The following is a 23,690-nucleotide window of genomic DNA, read 5'->3' on the forward strand; positions in this document are numbered from 1 at the left end:
TTCTGTATACCACCTCTACCATGTCACAACACAACTGATTGGCTGAAACGCATTAAGAAGGAAAGAAATGCCACAAATGAACTTTTAACAAGGCACACCTGTTAATTGAAATGCATTCCAGGTGACTAACTCATGAAGCTGGTTGAGAGAATGCCAAGATTGTGCAAAGCTGTCATCAAGACAAAGGGTGGCTACTTAACTATATTTTGATGTGATTAACACTTTTTTGGTTACTACATGATTCCATGTGTGTTATTTAATAGTTTTTAATGTCATCATTATTATTCTACAATATAAAAAATAGTAAAAAATGAATAAAAAAATTAACTGGAATGAGTAGGTGTGCCCAAACCAGTCATATTTTGTTTCTTTTTATTTGTAATACATATGCAAAAATATCTAAAAACTTGTTTTCGCTTTATCGTTATGGGGTATTGTGTGTATATTGATGAGGGTAACAAATTATGTAATCCATTTTTGAATAAGGCTGTAAAGTATCAAAATGTGGAAAAAGTCAAGAGGTCTGAATACTTTCCCCGAATGCACTGTATCTACAATATGTCCATTTCCTCGTACCCCTACACATCGACTCGGTACTGGTACCCCATGTATATTGCCAAGCTGTCATTGGTCATTGTGTATTTGTTCCTTGTGTTTCTTGTGATACAATTACTTTGTTTACAAAGCATGTGACAATTAACATTTGATTTGACCTCAAACTTGTATCTCTAACAGACCAATTAAAAATGCTTGCTTTTTCCTCATAAAGGATGATGTAATCCTCCTGAAGATGAGCTGGCCAATCAGCGGTCTACTGTGTGAATATTCTTTATGACCGGTATAAGCCATTCTGTTGTTGGAGTATGCCCTAACCATTCCAACACAGAAAAGCTGCTTTATAACATACTTAATTACAATTTCTTGGAAGGAAAACTGCTAGTAGATACCATAGACTTCCAGTCATTCTGCTAATGCTGGATAGCATTGGCTCTCAAAACTACCTCTAACTTCTTTCATACTGGAGAAAGAGACATCTGACTGAGGAGGTAGATAAAGGGCCTCATTTCCAAAATCCCGAAGTATCACTTTAATTATAGGTCATATTTAATAGAAATCTGGAAACACTGGAGAGTTAGTTACTCTAAAGTCCATTCCTCGTTAGTGACATAGGTACTCGTTGACACCTTGAAACACTAGTAGAACTGAACAACATGGATAAGACAAAGTATTATGTCATAACAGTAGACAAGTGAATTTTGCAATTATGTTATTATATACACTACCGGTAAAATAATCAAAAACTAATTGAATTTTTTGTTTGAATACAGAATCAGTTGTGACGCTATGGTCATAAAGACAACGCAATTGTGTTTGCTGTATACTTTAAAATAAGGGCTAAGGGTGGAAAGGGTTAAAAGTTTCCTTGCTTGTTCAGTAGGTGAGGGGGAGAGGAAAGTCGTGTCTCACAGACACTCCCCCCTTTAGCTATTGATTTCCCCCTGAGTGATTCTCCAAGACGATGTAGACCAGATCATTGCAGAGAGCCACAGCTTTCTAGACATGCCTGCACGATACATAGACAGTGTATAGAGAGAATAGAAGTGAGTGGAATGAACGGTGGTCGGCTATATATCTCATTCTGGGGAAACCTCTGCGCATATAATACATTTTCATATGCTGGTGCTAAAGTTAAACAGCATAGTCGTATGTTCAATCTGTATTTGGACAAAAAACACGACCTGATAATGGACAAAAAACGAATGGATGACATACAACTTCAAGCTCGAGATGAGAGTGAATAGGCTGACGGTTGCATTCCCTTACCACAAAGACGCACTGTTTCAGAAGACTGAGAAGAGCTCCAGGATACAGTAACTTCAACTGATGTATTTTACCTTAATTGTGAAATTCACAGTTATTATTGGCACTGAATATTATATTCCTGAAACTACAATATATTCATGGGTTAGGTGTAAAATATGGAATCAGTCAGCATTTTAAGGTGAGTCATTAAATTGTTTTTTTCATTCAAAATAATCTCTATCACGCGCGCCTAGGCCAACGAATATTGCATCACATACTAGTTGACATCGACAGAGAAGAGTTGATGACGGATCCCAGCTAGCACATAATGTTCTGAGAACCATAGGTTTCTTCAAGCTTGGTGAGAGCGTGGTTGACCTATGGTTATATTACATACAACCTTTCTGGGAATGGTGCAGGATAGTTGCTTGGCTTTGGAACATTCTCAGCACAAAAAAAGAAAAAATATTGGAATTGAATTACTTTACAGTACAGTTCCTCCAGGATTCTGAGATTCTGCAATTACAAAATGTTTAGCAAAATCAACAATTCCCTGCATATTATGCGAGGGTGTGCAAATTTGACCAATCACCACACTATTTCCACATAAAACAGTCAAATAATCTCAATATTATTGCATAAAACTGACCCATCACAGCAATACAAAAAGAGGGCTGATAATTTCAACCAGTCACCGCACATTTACTGCACAATATGGTTCAATCAAGCCACACGTCAACAAATATTTTCCTCGTCAGCGCATTTTCACTTTGCATATTGCCAATGGAAAATATCAGAATTGCTGCAGCAAAATCAAGCTTATTTACCTGCAAATATCACAAAATCCTTGCAAAATCATAGACTACGCTATGGATGCAAGGACTGACCATCCATGATATCCAAATTATTTTTTTATTTATGTTTTGAGGCTATATAGTGTTTTTTTTCTTTATTTACAGACATTGCAGTAAAACAAGTAAATATGTTGGGTTCTGATGGGGCACGACAGTTTAACTAAGCTCATTAGGCATTTATAAGTTATGTTTTTCAAGAATCAATGGATATATATCATTCATTTAGAATTCCAAAAATTGATGTAGCAACTGCAGATTTTCCCTTTAACAGAACATTTCCTGAAGGTTCAAACATGGTTTACATTTAATTCAATTTTTGGTCATGTTCTGTTGGAATTTCAGTACTTCAGCATAACGTTTCCTACCGGTTTCTTTGTGGTTCTTTTTAAAATCATGTTCTTAAATAGTTCTGAGAACATTAAGAAACAACGTTTTTCTGTGGTAATTTCAGTACTTCAGCATAACCTTTCCTACATGCTTCTATTTTAGGCCAGGCATCACAGGCTGAATTTGAATCTACCTATAAATGTTTTGATATGTTGCTATTTTGGTTCATTAATATTAGTATTTTCAAAATATAAACATAAAAATGTCAACAATTTATATTTTCTTTAGTTTATCATAATAAAGTCATCAACATTTTTATGAATTTTTACCACTTTAAAATGGACATACGTCAATCATTTAAAAGTTCACTACATTGAATTACTGTACACATAATTTCAAAACCCATTTCATAGACAATTTTTTCAAACTGTACAACATTTAGTAACTTACTTTGAAGAGATGGTTATTGGGTTTAAATAGGCGGGGCGTTGTGTACGGCGTTGTGTACGGCGTTGTGTACGGCGTTGTGTGCGCCGCTGTGTACGGCGTTGTGTACGCCGCTGTGTACGGCGTTGTGTACGGCGTTGTGTACGGCGTTGTGTACGGCGTTGTGTACGACGTTGTGTACGCCGCTGTGTGCGACGTTGTGTACGGCGTTGTGTGCGGCGTTGTGTGCGCCGCTGTGTGCGGCGTTGTGGGCGTTGTGTACGGCGTTGTGTACGGCGTTGTGTACGGCGTTGTGTACGGCGTTGTGGGCGTGTACGGCGTTGTGTACGGCGTTGTGTGGGCGTTGTGTACGGCGTTGTGTACGGCGTTGTGTACGGCGTTGTGTATGCGGCGTTGTGTACGGCGTTGTGTACGGCGTTGTGTGGGCGTTGTGTGCGGCGTTGTGTACGGCGTTGTGTGCGGCGTTGTGTGCGCCGTTGTGTGCGGCGTTGTGTGCGGCGTTGTGTACGGCGTTGTGTACGGCGTTGTGTACGGGCGTTGTGTACGGCGTTGTGTGCGGCGTTGTGTAGGGCGTTGTGTACGGCGTTGTGTACGGCGTTGTGTGGGCGTTGTGTACGGCGTTGTGTGCGCCGTTGTGTGCGCGTTATGTACGGCGTTGTGTACGGCGTTGTGTACGGCGTTGTGTACGCCGCTGTGTGCGGCGTTGTGTACGGCGTTGTGTACGGCGTTGTGTAGGGCGTTGTGTACGCCGCTGTGTACGGCGTTGTGTACGGCGTTGTGTACGGCGTTGTGTGGGCGTTGTGTACGCCGTGTACGGCGTTGTGTACGGCGCTGTGTACGGCGTTGTGTACGGCGTTGTGTACGGCGTTGTGTACGGCGTTGTGTGCGGCGTTGTGTACGGCGTTGTGTGGGCGTTGTGTACGGCGTTGTGTGCGGCGTTACGGCGTTGTACGCCGCTGTGTGCGGCGTTATTATGCGCCGTTGTGTGCGGCGTTGTGTGCGCCGCTGTGCGGCGGCGTGTACGGCGTTGTGTGCGGCGTAACGGCGCCAGGCGTTATTATGTGTGCGACGTGTAACGGCGTTGTGTGGGCGTTGTGGGCGTTGTGTACGGCGTGTATGCGGCGTTGCAGCGTTGTGGCGTTGTGTGCGCGTGTGTGCGCCCGTTAATGCGCCCGTTGGTACGGCGTGTGTGGGCGTTGTGTAACGGCGTTGTGTACGGCGTTGTGTACGGCGTGTGGGCGTGTATGCGGCGTTGTGTGCGGCGTTGTGTACGGCGTTGTGTACGGCGTTGTTTACGGCGTTGCGCGTGTGTGCGCGTTGTACGGCGTTGTTTACGGCGTTGTGTGCGCGGCGTTTGCGCCGTTGTGTGCGGCGTATGCGCGTTGTATGCGGGCTGTGCGGCGTGTGCGACGCTGTGCACGGCGTATGCGCCGCTGTGTACTGGCGTTGTACGTTGTATGCGCTGTGTACAGTGCGGGCGTTGTGTGCGCGGCGTTGTGTGCGCCGCTGTGTGCGACGTTGTGCACGGCGTTGTGTGCGTTGGCGCGTGTTGTGCCAGGTACTGGCGTTGTGTGGGCGTACGGCGTTATGTATGCGGCGTACGGCGTGGCGTTATTGTACGGCGTTGTGTACGGCGTTGTGTACGCGTTGTGTATGCCGCTACGGCGTTGTGTGGGCGTGTACGGCGTTGTGTACGGCGTTGCGCCGTTGTGCGCCCGTTATGTGCGCCGTTGTGTGCGCGTTGTGTGCGGCGGCGTTATTATGGCGTTGCACGGCGTTGTGTGGCGTTATTATGCGGCGTTGTGTAGGCACGGCGTTGTACGCCGCTGCACGGCGTTGTACGCCGCTACGGCGTTATGTGTACGGCGTTGTGTACGGCGTTGTGTACGGCGTTGTGTACGCCGCGCGGCGTGTGCGACGTTGTGTGCGGCGTTGTGTACGGCGTTGTGTATGCGCCGCTGTGCGGCGTTGTACGGCGTTGTGTACGCCGCTGTGCCGCGTTATTGTGCACGGCGTTGTGTGCGGCGTTGTGTGCGCGTGTGCGGCGTGTGCGGCGTTATGGCGTTGTGCGGCGGCGTTATTGCGTTGTGTGCGGCGTTGTGTGCGCCGCTGTGTGCGGCGTTGTGTACGGCGTTGTGTACGGCGTTGTGTACGGCGTTGTGTACGGCGTTGTGTACGGCGTTGTGTGGGCGTTGTGTGCGGCGTTGTGTACGGCGTTGTGTGTTGTGTACGGCGTTGTGTGCGGCGTTGTGTACGGCGTTGTGTGCGGCGTTGTGTACGGCGTTGTGTGCGGCGTGTACGCCGCTGTGTGCGACGTTGTGTACGGCGTTGTGTGCGGCGTTGTGTGCGGCGTTGTGTGCGTTGTGTACGGCGTTGTGTGGGCGTTGTGTACGGCGTTGTGTACGGCGTTGTGTACGGCGTTATTATGTGTGGGCGTTAGGCGTTGTACGGCGTTGTGCACGGCGTTGTGTGGGCGCGTGTGCGCCCGTGTGTGCGGCGTTTGTGTGCGGCGTTGGTACGGCGCCAGTGCACGGCGTTGTGTGGGCGCGTTGTGTACGGCGTTGTGTGCGGCGGCGTTGTGTGCGGCGCCAGTGTATGCGGCGCGGGCGTTGTGTGCGGCGTTGTGTACGGCGTTGTGTGTACGGCGCGCGTGTGCGCCCGTTGTGTGCGGCGTTGTGTACGGGCATTGTGTGGGCATTGTGTACGGCGTTGTGTGGGCGGCGTTGTGTACGGCGTTGTGTACGGCGTTGTGTACGGCGTTGTGTGGGCGTTCTGTACGGCGTTGTGTACGGCGTTGTGTGGGCGAGCGGTTTGCTGATGTCAACATTGTTAACAGAGTGCCCCATGGAGGCAGTGGGGTTATGGTATGGGCAAGCGTAAGTTACATACAAAGAAGTCAATTGCATTTTATTGATTGACAATTTGAAGGCACAAAAATACCACAACGAGACCCCCGAGGCCCATTGTGAGGCAGATGCATATCTGTATTACTAGTCATGTGAAATCCATAGATTAGAGCCTAATGAATGTATTTCAATTGACTGATTTCCTCATATGAAATGTAACTCAAATCTTTGACATTTTTGCATGCCTCCAACGCCTCCAACTCAATCATCAAGTTTACAGGCGACACAACAGGACTAAGCCTGATTACCAACAATGACAAGACAGCCCTCGGGGAGGAGGTGAGGGCCCTAGCGGAGTGGTGCCAGGAAAATAACCTTTCCCGCAATGTCAACAAAAGGAAGGAGCTGATTGTGGACGCCAGGAGACAGCAGAAGGAGCACCCCAGTATCCACATCGACCAGACTGCAGTGGAGAAGGTGACAAGCTTCAAGTTCCTGGGCGTACACATCACTGACAATCAGAAATAGTTCACCCACACAGACATTGTGGTGAAGAAGGCGCAACATTGTCTCTTCAACTTCTGGAGGCTGAAAAAATGTGTCTTGGGCCCCTAAGACCCTCACAAACTTTTGCAGATGCACCATTGAGAGCATCCTGTTGGGCTGTATCACAGCCTGGTATGGCAACTGCAGCGCCCGCAACCACAGGGCTCTCCAGAGGATTGTGCGGTCTGCCCAACGCATCACCGGGGACACATTGCCTGCCCTGCAGGACGCCTACAGCACCCGATGTCACAGGAATGCCAAAAAGATCATCAAGGACATCAACAACCCGAACCATGGCCTGTTCAGCACGCTATCATCCGGAAGGTGAGGTCAGAACAGGTGCATCAAACCTGGGACCAAGAGACTGAAAAACAGCTTCTATCTCAAGGCCATCAGACTGTTAAATAGTCATCACTACCCGGCCCCCACCCAGTATGCCGCCCTGAACTTAATTTCTTTCCTTCTTATTAACGCGTTTGATCCAATCAGTTGTGTTGTGACAAGGTAGGGTGGTATGCAGAAGATGGCCATATATGGTAAAAGTCCATATGTGACCCATTTCAGGAAACTAGGCATATGTCGAAGGGCACTAGTTCAAAGGAGAGCTGTTTGAACGTTATCTTTAAAAAAAATCTAAATGCGTTTTTTGTTAGAAATGTCTTCTCGAACATGTGAACTTTCATGTGCTTTAATAACAAACTTGTTTGCCACCTGTAAATACAAATAAAATAGTTAAATTACAACCCTAGTTGGTTTAGCCATAGAAAAAGCCAGCAACGTTCCCACTAGCCATGATTGGCAGAGATAATGAGTGGGCTGGACATGCAGAAAGATGAGTTTGGATACCATATAGCGGGCTTCTGTCTATTTGAACTGGTCAGTATGTCTAGGTAATCCTGTCTAATGTGGCTTTTTTAAAAATCAAATCAAATTGTTTTAGTCACATGCGCCGAATACAACAGTGAAATGCTTACTTACGAGCCCCTAACAATAACAAGAAATTAAAGAGCAGCAGTAAAATAACAATAGCGAGACTACATACATGGGGTACCAATACAGAGTCAATGTGTGGGGGCACCGGTTAGTTGAGGTAGTATGTACTGGACATGTAGGTAGAGTTATTAAGGTGACTATGCATAAAGGACAACAGAGAGTAGCAGTAGTGTAAAGAGGGGGAGAGGGGGGGCAATGCAAATAGTCTGGGTAGCCATATGACTAGATGTTCAGGAGTCTTATGGCTTGGGGGTAGAAGCTATTTAAAAGCCTCTTGGACCTAAGATTGGCGCTCCGGTACCACTTGCTGTGCGGTAGCAGAGAGAACAGTCTATGACTAGGGTGGCTGGAGTCTTTGACAATTTTTTAGGCCTTCCTCTGACACCGCCTGGTATAGAGGTCCTGGATGGCAGGAATCTTGGTCCCAGTGATGTACTGGGCAGTTCGCACTACCCTCTGTAGTGCCTTGTGGTCAGAGGCCGAGCAGTTGCCATACCACGCAGTGATGCAACCTGTCAGGATGCCCTTTTCAGTCTCCTGAAGAGGGAATAGGTTTTGTCGTGCCCTTTTCACAACCTCCTTGGTGTGCATGGACCATGTTAGTTTGTTGGTGATGTGGACACCAAGGAACTTAAAGCTCTCAACCTGCTCCACTGCAGCCCCGTTGATGAAAATGGGGGCGTGCTCGATCCTCTTTTTCCTGTAGTCCACAATCATCTCCTTTGTCTTGATCATGTTGAGGGAGAGGTTGTTGTCCTGGCACCACACTGCCAGGTCTCTGACCTCCTCCCTATAGGCTGTCTCGTGGTTGTTGGTGATCAGACCTACCACTGTTGTGTCAACTGCAAATTTAATGACGGTGTTGGAGTCGTGCCTGGCCATGCAATCATGAGTGAACAGGGAGTACAGGAGGGGCCCCTGTGTTGAGGATCAGCATGGTAGATGTGTTGTTACCTACCCTTACCACCTGTTTGTGGCCCGTCAGGAAGTCCAGGATCCAGTTGCACAGGGAGGTGTTTAGTGCCAGGGTCCTTAGCTTATTGATGAGCTTTGAGGGCACTATGGTGTTGAATGCTGAGCTGTAGTCAATGTATAGCATTCTCACATAGGTGTTCCTTTTGTCCAGGTGGGAAAGGGCAGTGTGGAGTTCAATAGAGATTGCATCATCTGTGGATCTGTTGGGGCGGTATGCAAATTGGAGTAGGTCTAGGGTTTCTAGGATGATGGTGTTAATGTGAGCCATGACCAGTCTTTCAAAGCAACGGGCAGATTACCTTAGTGTTCTTAGGCACGGGCAGTATGGTGGTCTGCTTGAAGCATGTTGGTATTACAGACTCAGACAGGGAGAGGTTGAAAATGTCAGTGAAGACACGTGCCAGCTGGTCAGCGCATGCTCGCAGTACACATCCTGGTAATCTGTCTGGCCCACTGAATGTTGACCTGTTTAAAGGTCTTAGTCACATCGGCTGTGGAGAGAGTGATCACACAGTCTTCCGGAACAGCTGGTGCTCTCATGCATGTTTCAATGTTATATGCCTCGAAGCGAGCATAGAAGTAGTTTAGCTCGTCTGGTAGGCTCGTGTCATTGGGTAGCTCTCGGCTGTGCTTCCCTTTGTAGTCTTTAATGGTTTGCAGGCCCTGCCACATCCGATGAGCGTCAGAGCCGGTGTAGTACGATTCGAGCTTAGTCCTGTATTGACGCTTTTCCTTTTTGATTGTTTATCGGAGGGCATAGCAAGATTTCTTAAAAGCTTCCGGGTTATAGGCCCACTCCTTGAAAGCGGCAGCTCTAGCCTTTAGATCAGTGCAGATATATGCCATTTAGCAGACGCTTTTGACGCAGATGTTGGGGTATGTACGTACAGTCACTGTGGGGACGACGTCATCGATGCACTTATTGATGAAGCCAATGACTGAGATGGTGCACTCCTCAAAGCCATCAGAGGAATCACGGAACATATTCCAGTCTGTGCTAGCAAAACAGTCCTGTAGCTTAGCCTCTGATTCATCTGACCACTTTTTTATTGATCTAGTCACTGGTACTTCCTGCTTCAATTTTTCCTTGTAAGCAGAAATCAGGAGGATAGAATTATGGTCAGATTTGCCAAATGGAGGGTGAGGGAGACCTTTGTATGCGTCTCTGTGTAGAGTATAGGTGGTCCAGAGTTCTTTTTCCTCTGGTTGCACATTTAACATTATGATGGAAATTTGGTCAAATGGATTTAAGTTTCCCTGCAATAAAGTTCCCGGCTACTAGGAGTGCCGGGTGAGTGGGTGAGCGTTTTCTTGTCTTACCAGACGCCGCTGTTCTATGCTGCCGGTACAACGTCTAACCAGCCAGCTGTATGTTGATATTGTCGTCGTTCAGCCGCGACTCTGTGAAGCATAAGATATTACAGTTTTTTTATGTCTTGCTGGTAGTTTAATCTTCCACGTAACTCGTCGATTTTATTCTCCAAGGATTGCACGTTTGCAAGCAGAATACATTTACATTTACATTTAAGTCATTTAGCAGAATATAGAGAAGTCGGGGCTTATTCGATCCCCTACGAATTCTCAGAAGGCAGCCGGCCTTTTGCGCCTCTTTCACCGCCTCCTATTCACGCAGATCACGGGGATCGGTCCTGTTCCCATGGAAGCAGTATATCCTTCGTGTCGGGCTCGTCAGAGTCATGAAAGGGAAAAAAGTATTCTGCTAGTCTGTGGTGAGTAATCGCAGTCTTGATGTCTAGAAGTTATTTTCAGTCATAAGAGACAATAGTGGCAACAGTATGTACAAAAGAAGTAAAAAAAGAAGTTACAAACAATGCAAATAAACAAACAAAAAAATGCAATTGGCTGGGGGCACGTAAAAAGTCTGCCTTCTTCTCCGGCGTCATCTTAAACGTATCGCGTAGTAAAACTGTGTTTAGAATGCAATTTGATTAAACATCTGTGTTTTCCTAGAGATTGAGAAAAAGTGTGACACCAATCAGGCCCTCGAGGACTGGAGTTGCCCACCCTTGTGCCTGGCCTTAAAGTCATATTCTGAAATTGTTCAGAGAACTTGCTGGGCTTTACAGTAGAGTGGCCAGAAAAAAAAAGCCAAAAGGTATGTGGGAGACTCCCCAAACATATGGAATTAGGTACTCTGGTCAAATGAGACAAATTTACGCTATGTCTGGCGCAAACTCAACACCTCTCACCACCCCGAGAACACCATCCCTACAGTGAAGCATGGTGGTGGCAGCATCATGCTGTGGGGATGGTTTTCATCAGCAGGGAATGGGAAACTGGTCAGAATTGAAGAAATGATGGATGGTGCTAAATACAGGGAAATTCTTGAGGGAAACTTGTTTCAGTCTTCCAGAGATTTGAGACTGGGACTGAGGTTCACCTTCCAGCAGGACAATGACCCTAAGCATACTGCTGAAGCAACACTCGAGTGGTTTAAGGGGAAACATTTAAATGTCTTGGAATGGCCTAGTCAAAGCCAAGATCTTAATCCAATTGAGAATCTGTGGTATGACTTAAAGTTTGCTGTACACCAATGGAACCCATCCAACTTCAATGAGCTAGAGCAGTTTTGTCTTGAAGAATGGGCAAAAATCCCAGTGGTTAGATGTACCAAGGTTATAGAGACATGCCCCAAGAGACTTGCAGCTGTAATTGCTGCAAAAGGTGGCTCTAACAAAGACTTTGGGGGGATGAATAGTTATGCATGCTCAAGTTTTCATTTTTCTTGTCTTATTTCTTGATTGTTTCATAATAAAAAATGATTTTGCATCTTCAAAGAGGTAGGCATGTTGTGTAAATCAAATGATACAACCCCCCCAAATATTTTAATTCCAGGTTGTAAGGCAACAAAATAGGAAAAATACCAAGGGGGTGAATACTTTTGCAAGCCACTGTATATGAATAGACTAAAATGTACAGTTTTGTATGCGTAACAAAACACAGCATCCTAACTTTATCCTGGTGGTGCAGTGGACACATTCCAGTGATAGAGAACAGGAGCACACAGGTTCAAATCTCAATGATGCTGTATCAGATTTTTGTTAAACAGTTTACATGATTAATGCCTAAACAAATTAATGTCCTACCCAAAATAAGTCTTATTGGAACATTCAGTGAAGGTTTTTAGAAAGTTATTCGAAAAGAAATTTCATTCTTAGAGTGTTAAGAAAACTTTCAATAATAACCACTACAAAACTTTAGAAAATGTTCTTCAAAGTTTACCTTCAAATAACCTATAATTTGCATTGTCAGAGCATTAATAAAACCTCCCAGGAAAACTTTCTTAGAACCTTCCAGAGTAAAACATTCTCAGAACCTCCTTGCAACTTCCAAATACATTTTCACAGAGCAAGCAAAATGTTCAGTTTTACCAGTCAGGAAATGTTTGGCTTCATTCCCACAACCAATGTGAAACCAAAACCATACGTTCCCACACCTTCCAAGGAACCAAATGTGCTAGCTGGGATCATAGCGTTTTTTTTTTATAGCTTTAGGCTACATTATTTATTTCATCATTAGAGCGGACTGTTTATCAAATTGGTTGGCTCCTGTTTCACAGAGGTGTCGTAATGTTAGCTGCCTTTCTCTGGGAAATTTGACAGTTATGTTGCGCACTGTCGATGCCTCATGTCCAACTGCCAACAATGCATCCGGTGGAAATATTACTGCCAGGGCATAGACATTGGCACACAGAGATCTTTCATTTCAATGGCAACAGGCTTCAATTTAGAGACATACCTCAACTCACTGTAATTCAGTAAATTGTGAACTGCTGACATCCTTTATTTTTGTGCTAATCCTTAAGGTGTAGTCAGGGTTTTCTCTGTTTTGTTTTCAATATGACTAAAATGTATTTTTCTCTCTCTGTACGCCACACTGATTGATAGACTCAACAGGTTGACCACTGAAAATTAAGATGGCCCACCATTTCCTAGCTAACAAAATCTCTATGCCAGACGACCCCATCAGCAGAAACTCACTGAAAGTCCCAAAAAGCGCCATGAAAATGCCATCATCAACCTCCGAGAAAGTCCCCACAGAGAAATCGAACAACAAGAAGGACTGTAGCGTCGTCGTGACGACTGTCCCGTTAATCAACGAGATGCAGCTGACAGCGGCCACAGGTGGGGCGGAGATGTCGTGCTACCGGTGCACAGTGCCATTCGGTGTGGTGGTCCTCATTGCCGGTATTGTGGTAACTGCTGTGGCGTACATGTTCAACTCACACGGCTCCACCATCTCGGTGCTGGGGCTGGTTCTGCTATCGGCCGGGCTGGCTCTACTGGGGTCCAGTGCCGGCTGTTGGAGGGTCCGGCTGGGGCGGAAGAAGGACCGGAGGAGGGAGAGTCAGACGGCCCTCATGTCTGTGTGGTCTGAGCCCTGAGGGAGATAGGGACTGTTAAATGGAAGTTTGAACAATTTGAAGTTTGAATGAAGAGGTAATGAGCAGAGACTACTAGAGAGAGATGAGGGATGTCAGAGGTGGTTGGGTATGAAGGACTCACACATTGTCCGAAACAGATGCTTAGCTGAAGGACTAGAATGGCCTAGAAAGACAATATGTACTGTAGGTAAGATCCTATCTGTAAGGACTAGAGTGGCCTACAAAGACTGGCAGGTAGCCTAACAGTTAAAAGAGTGTTGAGCCAGTAACCAAAAGGTTGCTGGTTTGAATCCCTGAGCTGACTAGATGAAAAATCTGTTGCTGTACCCTTTAGCAAAACAAGTACAACCCTAATTACTCTGGATAAGAATGTCTGCTAAATTACAAAAAAATCATGAAGATGGAATAACCAAATTATTGGAGAGGAAAGATGGAGTAGGGTGAATTTGCCCCTAGATTCTGATCTTCAGGCTTTTTTCATTTTCCTCACTAATGGTTAAGGTTAGGATTGGGGTAGAGCAAGCTGATCCTAGATCTGTACTTAGGGAAAACTTCACCCTGGAGCAGAAAGGATAGTTGCACGGAGGACCATGATTCTCCATTCTACTATACTCATGCATGTCATGTGATGCATCTGTGACTCTATGGCTGCTCAATTGATGTTTCAAGTGAACATTTCATAGGTACTTAATGTTATGTCTTAGATATGTAGACAGTAGCTGACTTTACGGGGTCAAATCACCCTTTATTACTGCGTAAAGTGAACCTAGGAAGTGATTGACTAAATGAAGTCAATGTATCTCTCAAGTTCGATATGCATGATTGTTTATGCTTCCAATGTACTTTTGTAACTGCCTATTATGCCTATTATTGATTAATTTGATACAGTTTGTGCCAAATGTACAGTTTTTCATTGTTAGTATAGTACAAGACCATAGCTGTGGCAAAGCAAGTTGTGGTTTCATATGTACCATTGTACTCTGGTAAAGTTGTATTTTCATGATATTTATGACAAATCTGTTGATATATATTTGGAATATTTGTGCCACTACACGTATATATCCCTATTAACAAAAACATCAGTATCAGTAACTAAGACTAAGCCATTTCACGTTTCTCTCTGCATATTGTATTTCTAAATCAAGTTTGGGGAGTTTGAGGGGGCTGGACAGTGGTAGTGGGCTGGGGCAGTGGGGGTAGTTGTATTTATAGTGTGTGTTTACATTGCTTAGCATCCTTCCAACGCCAACGGAGATAATCAAATCATTGGGTTGCGTCACTGTGGGGCTACCGGCTACAACACGTTGTCGCTTCCAAGGCTCTAACTTTATCTCCACTGGAATGGAGCAGGCAGGGAATGCTATGGGAAGAGAGAGGGGCAGAGAGTGGGGGGCAGAGTGAGCAAGGAAGAGAGAGAGAGGCAGAGAGAGAGGGGCAGAGAGGGGGAGGAAGAGAGAGCCATAGGGAGAGAGAGAGAGGCAGAGAGGGGTAGGAAGAGAGAGGCATAGGGAGAGAGAGAGAGGGAGAGAGAGGCAGAGAGAGAGAGGGGCAGATAGGGGGAGGAAGAGAGAGCCATAGGGAGAGAGAGAGAGAGGCAGAGAGGGGGAGGAAGAGGGAGGCATAGGGAGAGAGAGAGAGGGAGAGAGAGAGAGAGAGGCAGAGAGGGGGAGGAAGAGAGAGGCATAGGGAGAGAGAGAGAGAGAGGCAGAGAGGGGGAGGAAGAGAGAGGCATAGGGAGAGAGAGAGAGAGAGTGTTGCATCACCCTGACACCGGAACTGTAGATCCAACAGTCATCACTTTGAGAGTTCTCAATAAATACACAAGGGATTATTCTCTTACAATCCACATAAACACACACACAGAGTCCCAGTACTTGACGTAACTGTGGAGGATAAAATAGACGTAGGCGAAGAAATGTGCAATGATACAGTAGTAGTAGAAAATTAAGTCATGATGTCCATTGGCATCATGACTTAATATAGAGCATTACTTTTGACCAGTTGTGCACTACATGAGGGGGGGGGGGCAATAGTTAGATAAAACCCTATATAATGTTAGCCTGAGTGCCAGCCTGTTTGTTCTATCATCCCAACTCCCAATGACAGCAATGGAGTACACAAGAGCACAGACAGATCTGTTCCACTCAGTCCCTCCCTTCCTGAGAACATTGTTGGTGTCGGATTCAGGAACCAGAGGTGTGGCAGCAGAGTCCTCCACTATCTCACGCACACACACACACACACACACACACACACACACACACACACACACACACACACACACACACACACACACACACACACACACACACACACACACACACACACACACCTTGTTCCCTGTGAAAGGGCCTGGCATGCTACCACAGGGAAATGGAAAATGGACTAACTATTAAAAGGCCTAAGGGATCAGAGAGAGAACAGGAAGTAGGTTAGTGAGACTGTGAGACTACACACCCTTTACTAAAACTTTGAACAATGCCCCTCCACTCCACCCCAATGCCCCCAGATGCCAATTGTCATCACTGGGCACCGCACTCTGTTTATTTAAGTGAATATGATCCTTAATAAATGGCTTCACACCTCTGCAATGGGCTTTAAAATAACCCTGTTCCCAGTCAGCATTGGTTATATAATGATACTGTAGTTATATCAGTAAAGGTGCGATGAGGACCATGACACAGTGCTATTCGCAATTTGACGTTTGCTGCAATGCAATGTGACAAATGTCTAGAATCTAGAGTCAACAGGAGTTTGTGAGATGATGCAGTTATAGTGTTTTATAACATTTTCTGTTACATGTTTTTTTACACAATATTACACTGAAAACCTGATTCTGTGGTTCCAAGTTTTCACATTGCTTGTCTCCGGCAGGTGTAGTTGCTATGAAGTGGGAACATTGCTAGCCAATGACAGTCAGTCCCTTTATTGGTGTAATGGAGCTAATTTCCTACCTGCTCCTCTCCTCTGCCCGGGTCAAGGCAACCATGTTGCTATAACAAAAGGAACAAAGTATCTGGCCAATTAACTGTGTGTATGTATGTGTGTGTGTGTGCTTTGGTGTGTGTGAGACAGTGGCTCAATGTAATGGCTGCTGATGGTAATCCATCCTATCACAGGGAATCCTGTGTGTGTGTGTGTGCGTGTGTGCGTGTGTGTGTGTGTGTGTGTGTGTGTGTGTGTGTGTGTGTGTGTGTGTGTGTGTGTGTGTGTGTGTGTGTGTGTGTGTGTGTGTGAGGGGGGGGGCATCCTGAGAAGTCAAAAGTCATTCTCATTAACTTCCTGTTCCTGTTTTCAGACTTCAGTCAGCATGGCAATACAGACCCCTTTTGTTACGCCACGATCCCATGATTCATTTAGTGGTGATTTGGAATATAAAATAACTTAGAACTTCTGTTCCTAAAATGCAATAGTACCTTTGATGTCAGTCCACTCTACCCACATTATGAGTACTTGAAAGCATGAGAGTACTTTTAACAGCTGTCCCAAAAACTCCTTTAAACTTCTGAGATTTCCCCACATCTGCACTTGAGCTGCAAACTTGCTGGTGGGTTTCATTTCAAAAGCCTTTTATTTGGAGCCGAGTTGGGAGGGATGTAGGCGTTGCTGGATCTCCAAGAGGGAGGAGGACTGTGAGAGGAGGTCTGTGGTTGCGTCACAAATGGCACCCTTTTCTCCATAAGGCTTTGGTCAAAATTTGTGCACTATCTAGGGATTAGGGGGACATTTGTGATTCAGACAAAGTTTGTGAGTTCAGCTGTGACCTCTAGCATCAAATTTGTATTTGATTTATTTAACCTTTATTTAGCCAGATGAGTTAAGAACAGTCTTGAAAGAAGATCGCTCGTTAATGTTTGTGACAGCCAGGGTTCAAACTGAAATGTCCATATTTTGATTAAAACATAATGTGCAGACTATTTCCACAAGACTTATCTTTTTCAGAACAACTAAACAGTGTGAGATACAAACAGTACAAGGAAATAGAAAGTTCAGTACATTCTTATTGGCATGATTCTTTAGGAACCAGAGACAGTTTTCATAAAGATATCAAAGTAGGAGTGCTGATCCAGGATCAGGTCCCCTCTGTTAAACACTTCTTAACGGTTTTGATATGACAACAGCCAGTGAAAGTGCAGGGCGCCAAATTTAAAACAAAATAAATCTCACAATTACAATTCCTCAAACATACATGTATTTTATACCATTTTAAAGGTAATCTTGTTGTTAATCCCACCACAGTGTCCGATTACAAATAGGCTTTACAGCGAAATCACCACAAACTATTAAATTAGGTGACCACCAATTCACAGAAAAACACAGCCATTTTTTTCCAGCCAAAGAGAGGAGTCACAAAAAGCACAAATAGAGATAAAAATTAATCACTAACCTTTGATGATCTTCATCAGATGACACTCATAGGACTTCATGTTACACAATACATGTATGTTTTGTTCGATAAAGTGCATAATTATATATAAAAAATCTCAGTATACATTGGCGCATTACGTTCACTAGTTCCAAAAACATCCGGTGATATTGCAGAGAGCCACATCATTTTACAAAAATACTCATTTATAAATGTCGATGAAAATACAATTCTTAGACAGGGAAATATAGATATACCTCTCCTTAATGCAACCGCTGTGTCAGATTTCAAAAAAACTTTACGGATAAAGCAAACCATGTAATAATCTGAGTGAAAAATATATATATTATCCGCCATGTTGGAGTCAACAGAAATCAGAAATCACATCATAAATATTCCCTTACCTTTGATGATCTTCATCAGAATGCACTCCCAGGAATCGCAGTTCCACAATAAATGCTTGATTTGTTCAATAATGTCCATTATTTATGTCCAAGTAGCTACTTTTGTTAGCGAGTTTAGTACACAAATCCAAACGCTCGTGCAGGTCCAGCCGAACGTCGGACGAAAACTTCAAAAAGTTATATTGCAGGTCGAAGAAACTTGTCAAACTAAGTATAGAATCAATCTTTAGGATGTTGTTATCATAAATATTCAATAACGTTCCAACCGGAGAATTCCTATGTCTGTAGAGAAGCAATGGAACGCAGGTCGCTATCATGTGAAATGCGTGTGACCAGGACCTGGCTCTCTACCAGTAGAAGCCTCATTCAAGTTTCTAAAGACGGTTGACATCTAGTGGAAGCCCTAGGAAGTGCAACTTGATCAATATCACACTGTGTATTCAATAGGGGCTGGGTTGAAAATCGACCAACCTCAGATTTCCCACTTCCTGTTTGGATTTCTTCTCAGGTTTTTGCCTGCCATATGAGTTCTGTTATACTCACAGACATCATTCAAAGAGTTTTAGAAACTTCAGAGTGTTTTATATCCAATACTACTAATAATATGCATATATTAGCAACTGGGACTGTTTACTCTGGGCACCAGGCTGTTTACTCTGGGCACCTTTCATCCACGCTACTCAATACTGCCCCTGCAGCCAAAAGAAGTTAATATAATGTTATACATTATTATCTAAAATCCCCTCCTACTCTGACACTCTTTGTGAATACGGGCCCAGATGCTTAGCTTCCTAGCCTTTTACTACAGTAGAGACTTCACAGGGGGTATTTCAATTATGTCCAGTTCCAGTGATTCACATAGACAAAGACCTGTTCAAATACTTTTGCTTCAAGCTTTGAAGTGAACTCCTAAAGACCATGCAGCTACCCAGAAAACGATGTGGGCCCAATCTGGGTGACAATATTAGCGCCACATAGTCTGCCCACATTGGGCCGATACGCCTTTGCTCATCGGCTCCACATTGGCCCAGTGTTGGCAGTCCATATCTGATGAGGGCAGCCCTCACTTTGCCTGAATTAAGCCCATCTTTTCCCAGCAAATATGACTACATTGGCACGATGTGAGCCCATTGCCGCATTGGACCCATGTAGAGTAGGCTGCTGACATTGGGCCAATAAGCCTTTGCTCACCGGTTCGGTTCCACATTGGCCCCAAGGCAGGTGGCCCCAAGGACAGCCCTCACTTCGCCTGAAATAAGCCCACCCTTTTGGATCGGCTGCTTGTTACATTGTATCAGAAATGGAACAAAGTTGTTACTATCATATACACTGAGTGACCAAAACATTAGGAATAGAAGCGGAATAGAGCTACGCACAGGCAACATCCTCGAGAAAAACCTGTTTGAGTCTGCTTTCCAACATACACTGGGAGACAAATTCACCTTTCAGCAGGACAATAACCGAAAACACAGGGCCAAATAAACACTTGAGTTGTTTAACAAGACAACGTTAAATGTTCCTGAGTGGCCAAGTTACAGTTTTGCTTGAAAATCTATGGTAAGACTTGAAAATGACTGTTTAGCAATGATCAACAACCAACTCCAGTCAACCTCCTCTGCTTCAGCCAACTTCTATGTTGATGTCCTGCCAAAGAACACAACTGTTTTTTAAATTAGCATATTTATCATGGACCATATATAAAGTATTGCACAACATAAGTATTTCAACAGTAGAACTTCTTCCCATCTGTTGCCCCTAAAGGTGGACATTACATTAAATGAAGAAACAGGCCATGGCAGTTATGCTAGCACCTTGTAAATTCAAGGTTTACAGGGCAGCAATTTCATGCATTACTAGTATACTACTGTTCAGGGCTGGGTTTACCTGTGTGAACTGAAACTGTAGGTTAGTGGCACCTTAATTGGGGAGGATGGGTTCGTGGTAATGGCTGGAGCAGCGTAAGTAGAATAGTATCAAATTCATCAAACACATAGTTTTATGCCATTCCATTTGCTCTGTTCCAGCCATTATTATGAGCCGTCCTCCCCTCAGCAGCCTCCACTGTTTTGAACCATTGGTTACGCTTGCAAATAGGGTGGGAGATCACAAATGTCAATTTGTCCCAGTCTGATTTTGACATGCAAGCAGTAGGTCACTTTTTGAAATAATATATAATAATAATAATAATATATGCCATTTAGCAGACGCTTTTATCCAAAGCGACTTACAGTCATGTGTGCATACATTCTACGTATGGGTGGTCCCGGGAATCGAACCCACTACCCTGGCGTTACAAGCGCCATGCTCTACCAACTGAGCTACAGAAGGACCACAAATATTACATTCTATTTTCATATTTACAATGTGTATGAGTTCACTATGTACAGTACATGTCCTGATGTGTGTACAGTGCTTTCGGAAAGTATTCAAACCCCTTGACTGTTTTCACATTTTGTTACTTTACAGCATTATTCTAAAATGTATTAAATCAAATTTTCCCCTCATCAATCTACACAGAATACCCCATAATGACAAAGCAAAAACAGGTATTTTTTTGTTTGCTAATTTATTTTTAAAAATTCAAAAAATGAAATATCACATTTACATAAGTATTCAGACCCTTTACTCAGTACTTTGTTGAAGCACATTTGGCAGCGATTACAGCGTAGAGTCTTCTTGGGTATGACACTACAAGCTTGGCACACCTGTATTTGGGGAGTTTCTCCCAGTCTTCTCTGCAGATCCTCTCAAGCTCTGTCAGGTTGGATGGGGAATGTTGCTGCACAGCTATTTTCAGGTCTTCCCAGAGATGTTCGATCAGGCTCAAGTCCGGTCTCTGGCTGGGCCACTCAAGGACATTCAGAGACTTGTCCCGAAGCCACTCATGCTTTGTCTTGGCTGTGTGCTTAGAGTCGTTGTCCTGTTGGAAGGTGAACCTTCGCCCTAGTCTCAGGTCCTGAGTGCTCTGGAGCAGGTTTTCATCAAGGATCTCTCTGTACTTTGCGCCGTTCATCTTTGCCTTGATCCTGACTAGTCTCCCAGTCTTCTTTGCAGATCCTCTCAAGCTCAGGCCAAAGAGTTCAGTCTTGGTTTCATCAGACCACAGAATCTTGTTTCTCATGGTCTGAGAGTCTTTAGGTGACTTTTTGCAAACTTCGAGCGGGCTGTCATGTGCCTTTTACTGAGGAGTGGCTTCTGTCTGGCCACTCTACCATTAAGGCCGCTCCAGACATGGTTGTCCTTCTGGAAGGTTCTCCCATCTCCACAGAGGAACTCTAGAACTCTCCCCTCTCCCCCGATTGCTCAGTTATGTTACTGATTACAACCAGGGCCGGCCCTAGCCTTTAGGGAGCCCTAAGCAGGCTGATGTGGAATTTCACGGGCAAAACGTTTAAGTGACCCCCCTCTTGACAGCAGAGAGAAACATTCTACCTTCTTGCCCTTTGTGCTGTTGTCTGTGCCCAATAATGTTTGTACCATGTTTTGTGCTGCTACAATGTTTTGCTGCTACCATGTTGTTGTCATGTTGTGTTGCTACCATGCTGTATTGTCATGTGTTGCTGCCATGGTATTTTGTTGTCTTATAGGTCTCTCTTTATGTAGTGTTGTGTTGTCTCTCTTGTCATGATATGTGTTTTGTCCCATATATATACAGTGCCTTGCGAAAGTATTCGGCCCCCTTGAACTTTGCGACCTTTTGCCACATTTCAGGCTTCAAACATAAAGATATAAAACTGTATGCTCTCCATCCAACCTCACTGAGCTCAAGCTGTTTTGCAAGGAGGAATGGGAAAAAAATTCAGTCTCTCGATGTGCAAAACTGATAGAGACATACCCCAAGCGACTTACAGCTGTAAACGCAGCAAAAGGTGGCGCTACAAAGTATTAACTTAAGGGGGCTGAATAGTTTTGCACGCCCAATTTTTCAGTTTTTGATTTGTTAAAAAAGTTTGAAATATCCAATAAATGTTGTTCTACTTCATGATTGTGTCCCACTTGTTGTTGATTCTTCACAAAAAAATACAGTTTTATATCTTTATGTTTGAAGCCTGAAATGTGGCAAAAGGTCGCAAAGTTCAAGGGGGCCGAATACTTTCGCAAGGCACTGTATATATATATATTTTTTTTTTTTATCGCAGGCCCTGTCCCTTTTGCCTTTTGGTAGGCCATCATTGTAAATAAGAATTTGTTCTTAATGACTTAGTTAAAAAACAAAACAGTTGTACTTTTAGAGTATATATGCTACAATTCTACTCATTTTGCTGTGGGGCATATATATATATTTTTGTTGTTTCCATTTTACAGCTAATTTCCTGCAATTCTACACATTTTACGACATGGTGAAGATACATTTTTGCAGTTTTGAAGTGAGTTTCCTGCATCTACAAACTTTTCCATGACATACCACGTTAATACGATATCTGATTGAGAGTGACAAACAAAATCAATGGGGGCCTCCCTGGAGGTTAGGGCACATGGGCATGTGCCCTGAGTGCCCAGTCGGTAATTCAACCATGATTACTACATGTTTAGAATCTAAAACATTATAGCTGACATGAGCTAAATAAGTGACTGCAGTGACTGACGTAACAAGACAACAACTGTTGATGGACAACCAAAGTTCAAAATTGTACCTTGTGTACTAGTCTAACTTCTTCTTCTTCGATGAGGTTTAACAGCGGTTGGCATCCAATATGTTGCATAACCACCACCTTCAAGACTGGAGTTCAACTCCCTTATACTTTGCTTGAAAAAATAAATAAATACACAAATACCCTACCATCTAACACTACACTCACAAAAAAATCTAAAAACAACACCACCCTACCAAACAACACTATTTAAATCTATTTAGTTCTACCTCAGGCCAACAACCTGAAAGGATGGGACACCACCACTTAACACACCTTGTAACTCTTCTGATGTCAAGTCTCGCACACCCAAATACCTCTCTGCAGCTGCCACCACAACCTCAATCTTCCATCCCTGCAGTACATTTGATAACCATTGCTATGAATGCTAAAAATCCAATCTCACTGAAACATATACAGTGGGGCAAAAAAAGTATTTAGTCAGCCACCAATTGTGCAAGTTCTCCCACTTAAAAGATGAGAGAGGCCTGTAATTTTCATCATAGGTACACTTCAACTATGACAGACAAAATGAGGAAACAAAATCCAGAAAATCACATTGTAGGATTTTTAATGAATTTATTTGCAAATTGTATGGGGCTTGTCACCAAAGCCCCATATACTACCCACCATTGCGACCTGTACGCTCTCGTTGGCTGGCCCTCGCTTCATACTCGTCGCCAAACCCACTGGCTCCATGTCATCTACAAGACCCTGCTTGGTAAAGTCCCCCCTTATCTCAGCTCGCTGGTCACCATAGCATCACCCACCTGTAGCACACACTCCAGCAGGTATATCTCTCTGGTCACCCCCAAAACCAATTATTTCTTAGGCCGCCTCTCCTTCCAGTTCTCTGCTGCCAATGACTGGAACGAACTACAAAAATCTCTGAAACTGGAAACACTTATCTCCCTCACTAGCTTTAAGCACCAACTGTCAGAGCAGCTCACAGATTACTGCACCTGTACATAGCCCACCTATAATTTAGCCCAAACAACTACCTCTTTCCCTACTGTATTTATTTTATTTATTTATTTATTTTGCTCCTTTGCACCCCATTACTATTATTTCTACTTTGCACATTCTTCCACTG

General features: G+C 44.2%; 1 protein-coding gene across 1 annotated transcript; it reads left to right on the top strand.

Moving 5' to 3' along the window:
• The first annotated feature begins 1,511 nt into the window (after positions 1-1,511).
• LOC118397747 (transmembrane protein 100-like) lies at positions 1,512-14,699 on the top strand. The gene is made up of 2 exons (XM_035792639.2): positions 1,512-2,002; positions 12,700-14,699. The coding sequence occupies exon 2, from the start codon at positions 12,729-12,731 to the stop codon at positions 13,194-13,196; it is 468 nt and encodes a 155-aa protein (XP_035648532.1). The 5' UTR covers positions 1,512-2,002; positions 12,700-12,728; the 3' UTR covers positions 13,197-14,699.
• Positions 14,700-23,690: the final 8,991 nt, after the last annotated feature.

This window comes from Oncorhynchus keta, chromosome 2 (assembly GCF_023373465.1).
Source record: "Oncorhynchus keta strain PuntledgeMale-10-30-2019 chromosome 2, Oket_V2, whole genome shotgun sequence".
Taxonomy (NCBI): domain Eukaryota; kingdom Metazoa; phylum Chordata; class Actinopteri; order Salmoniformes; family Salmonidae; genus Oncorhynchus; species Oncorhynchus keta.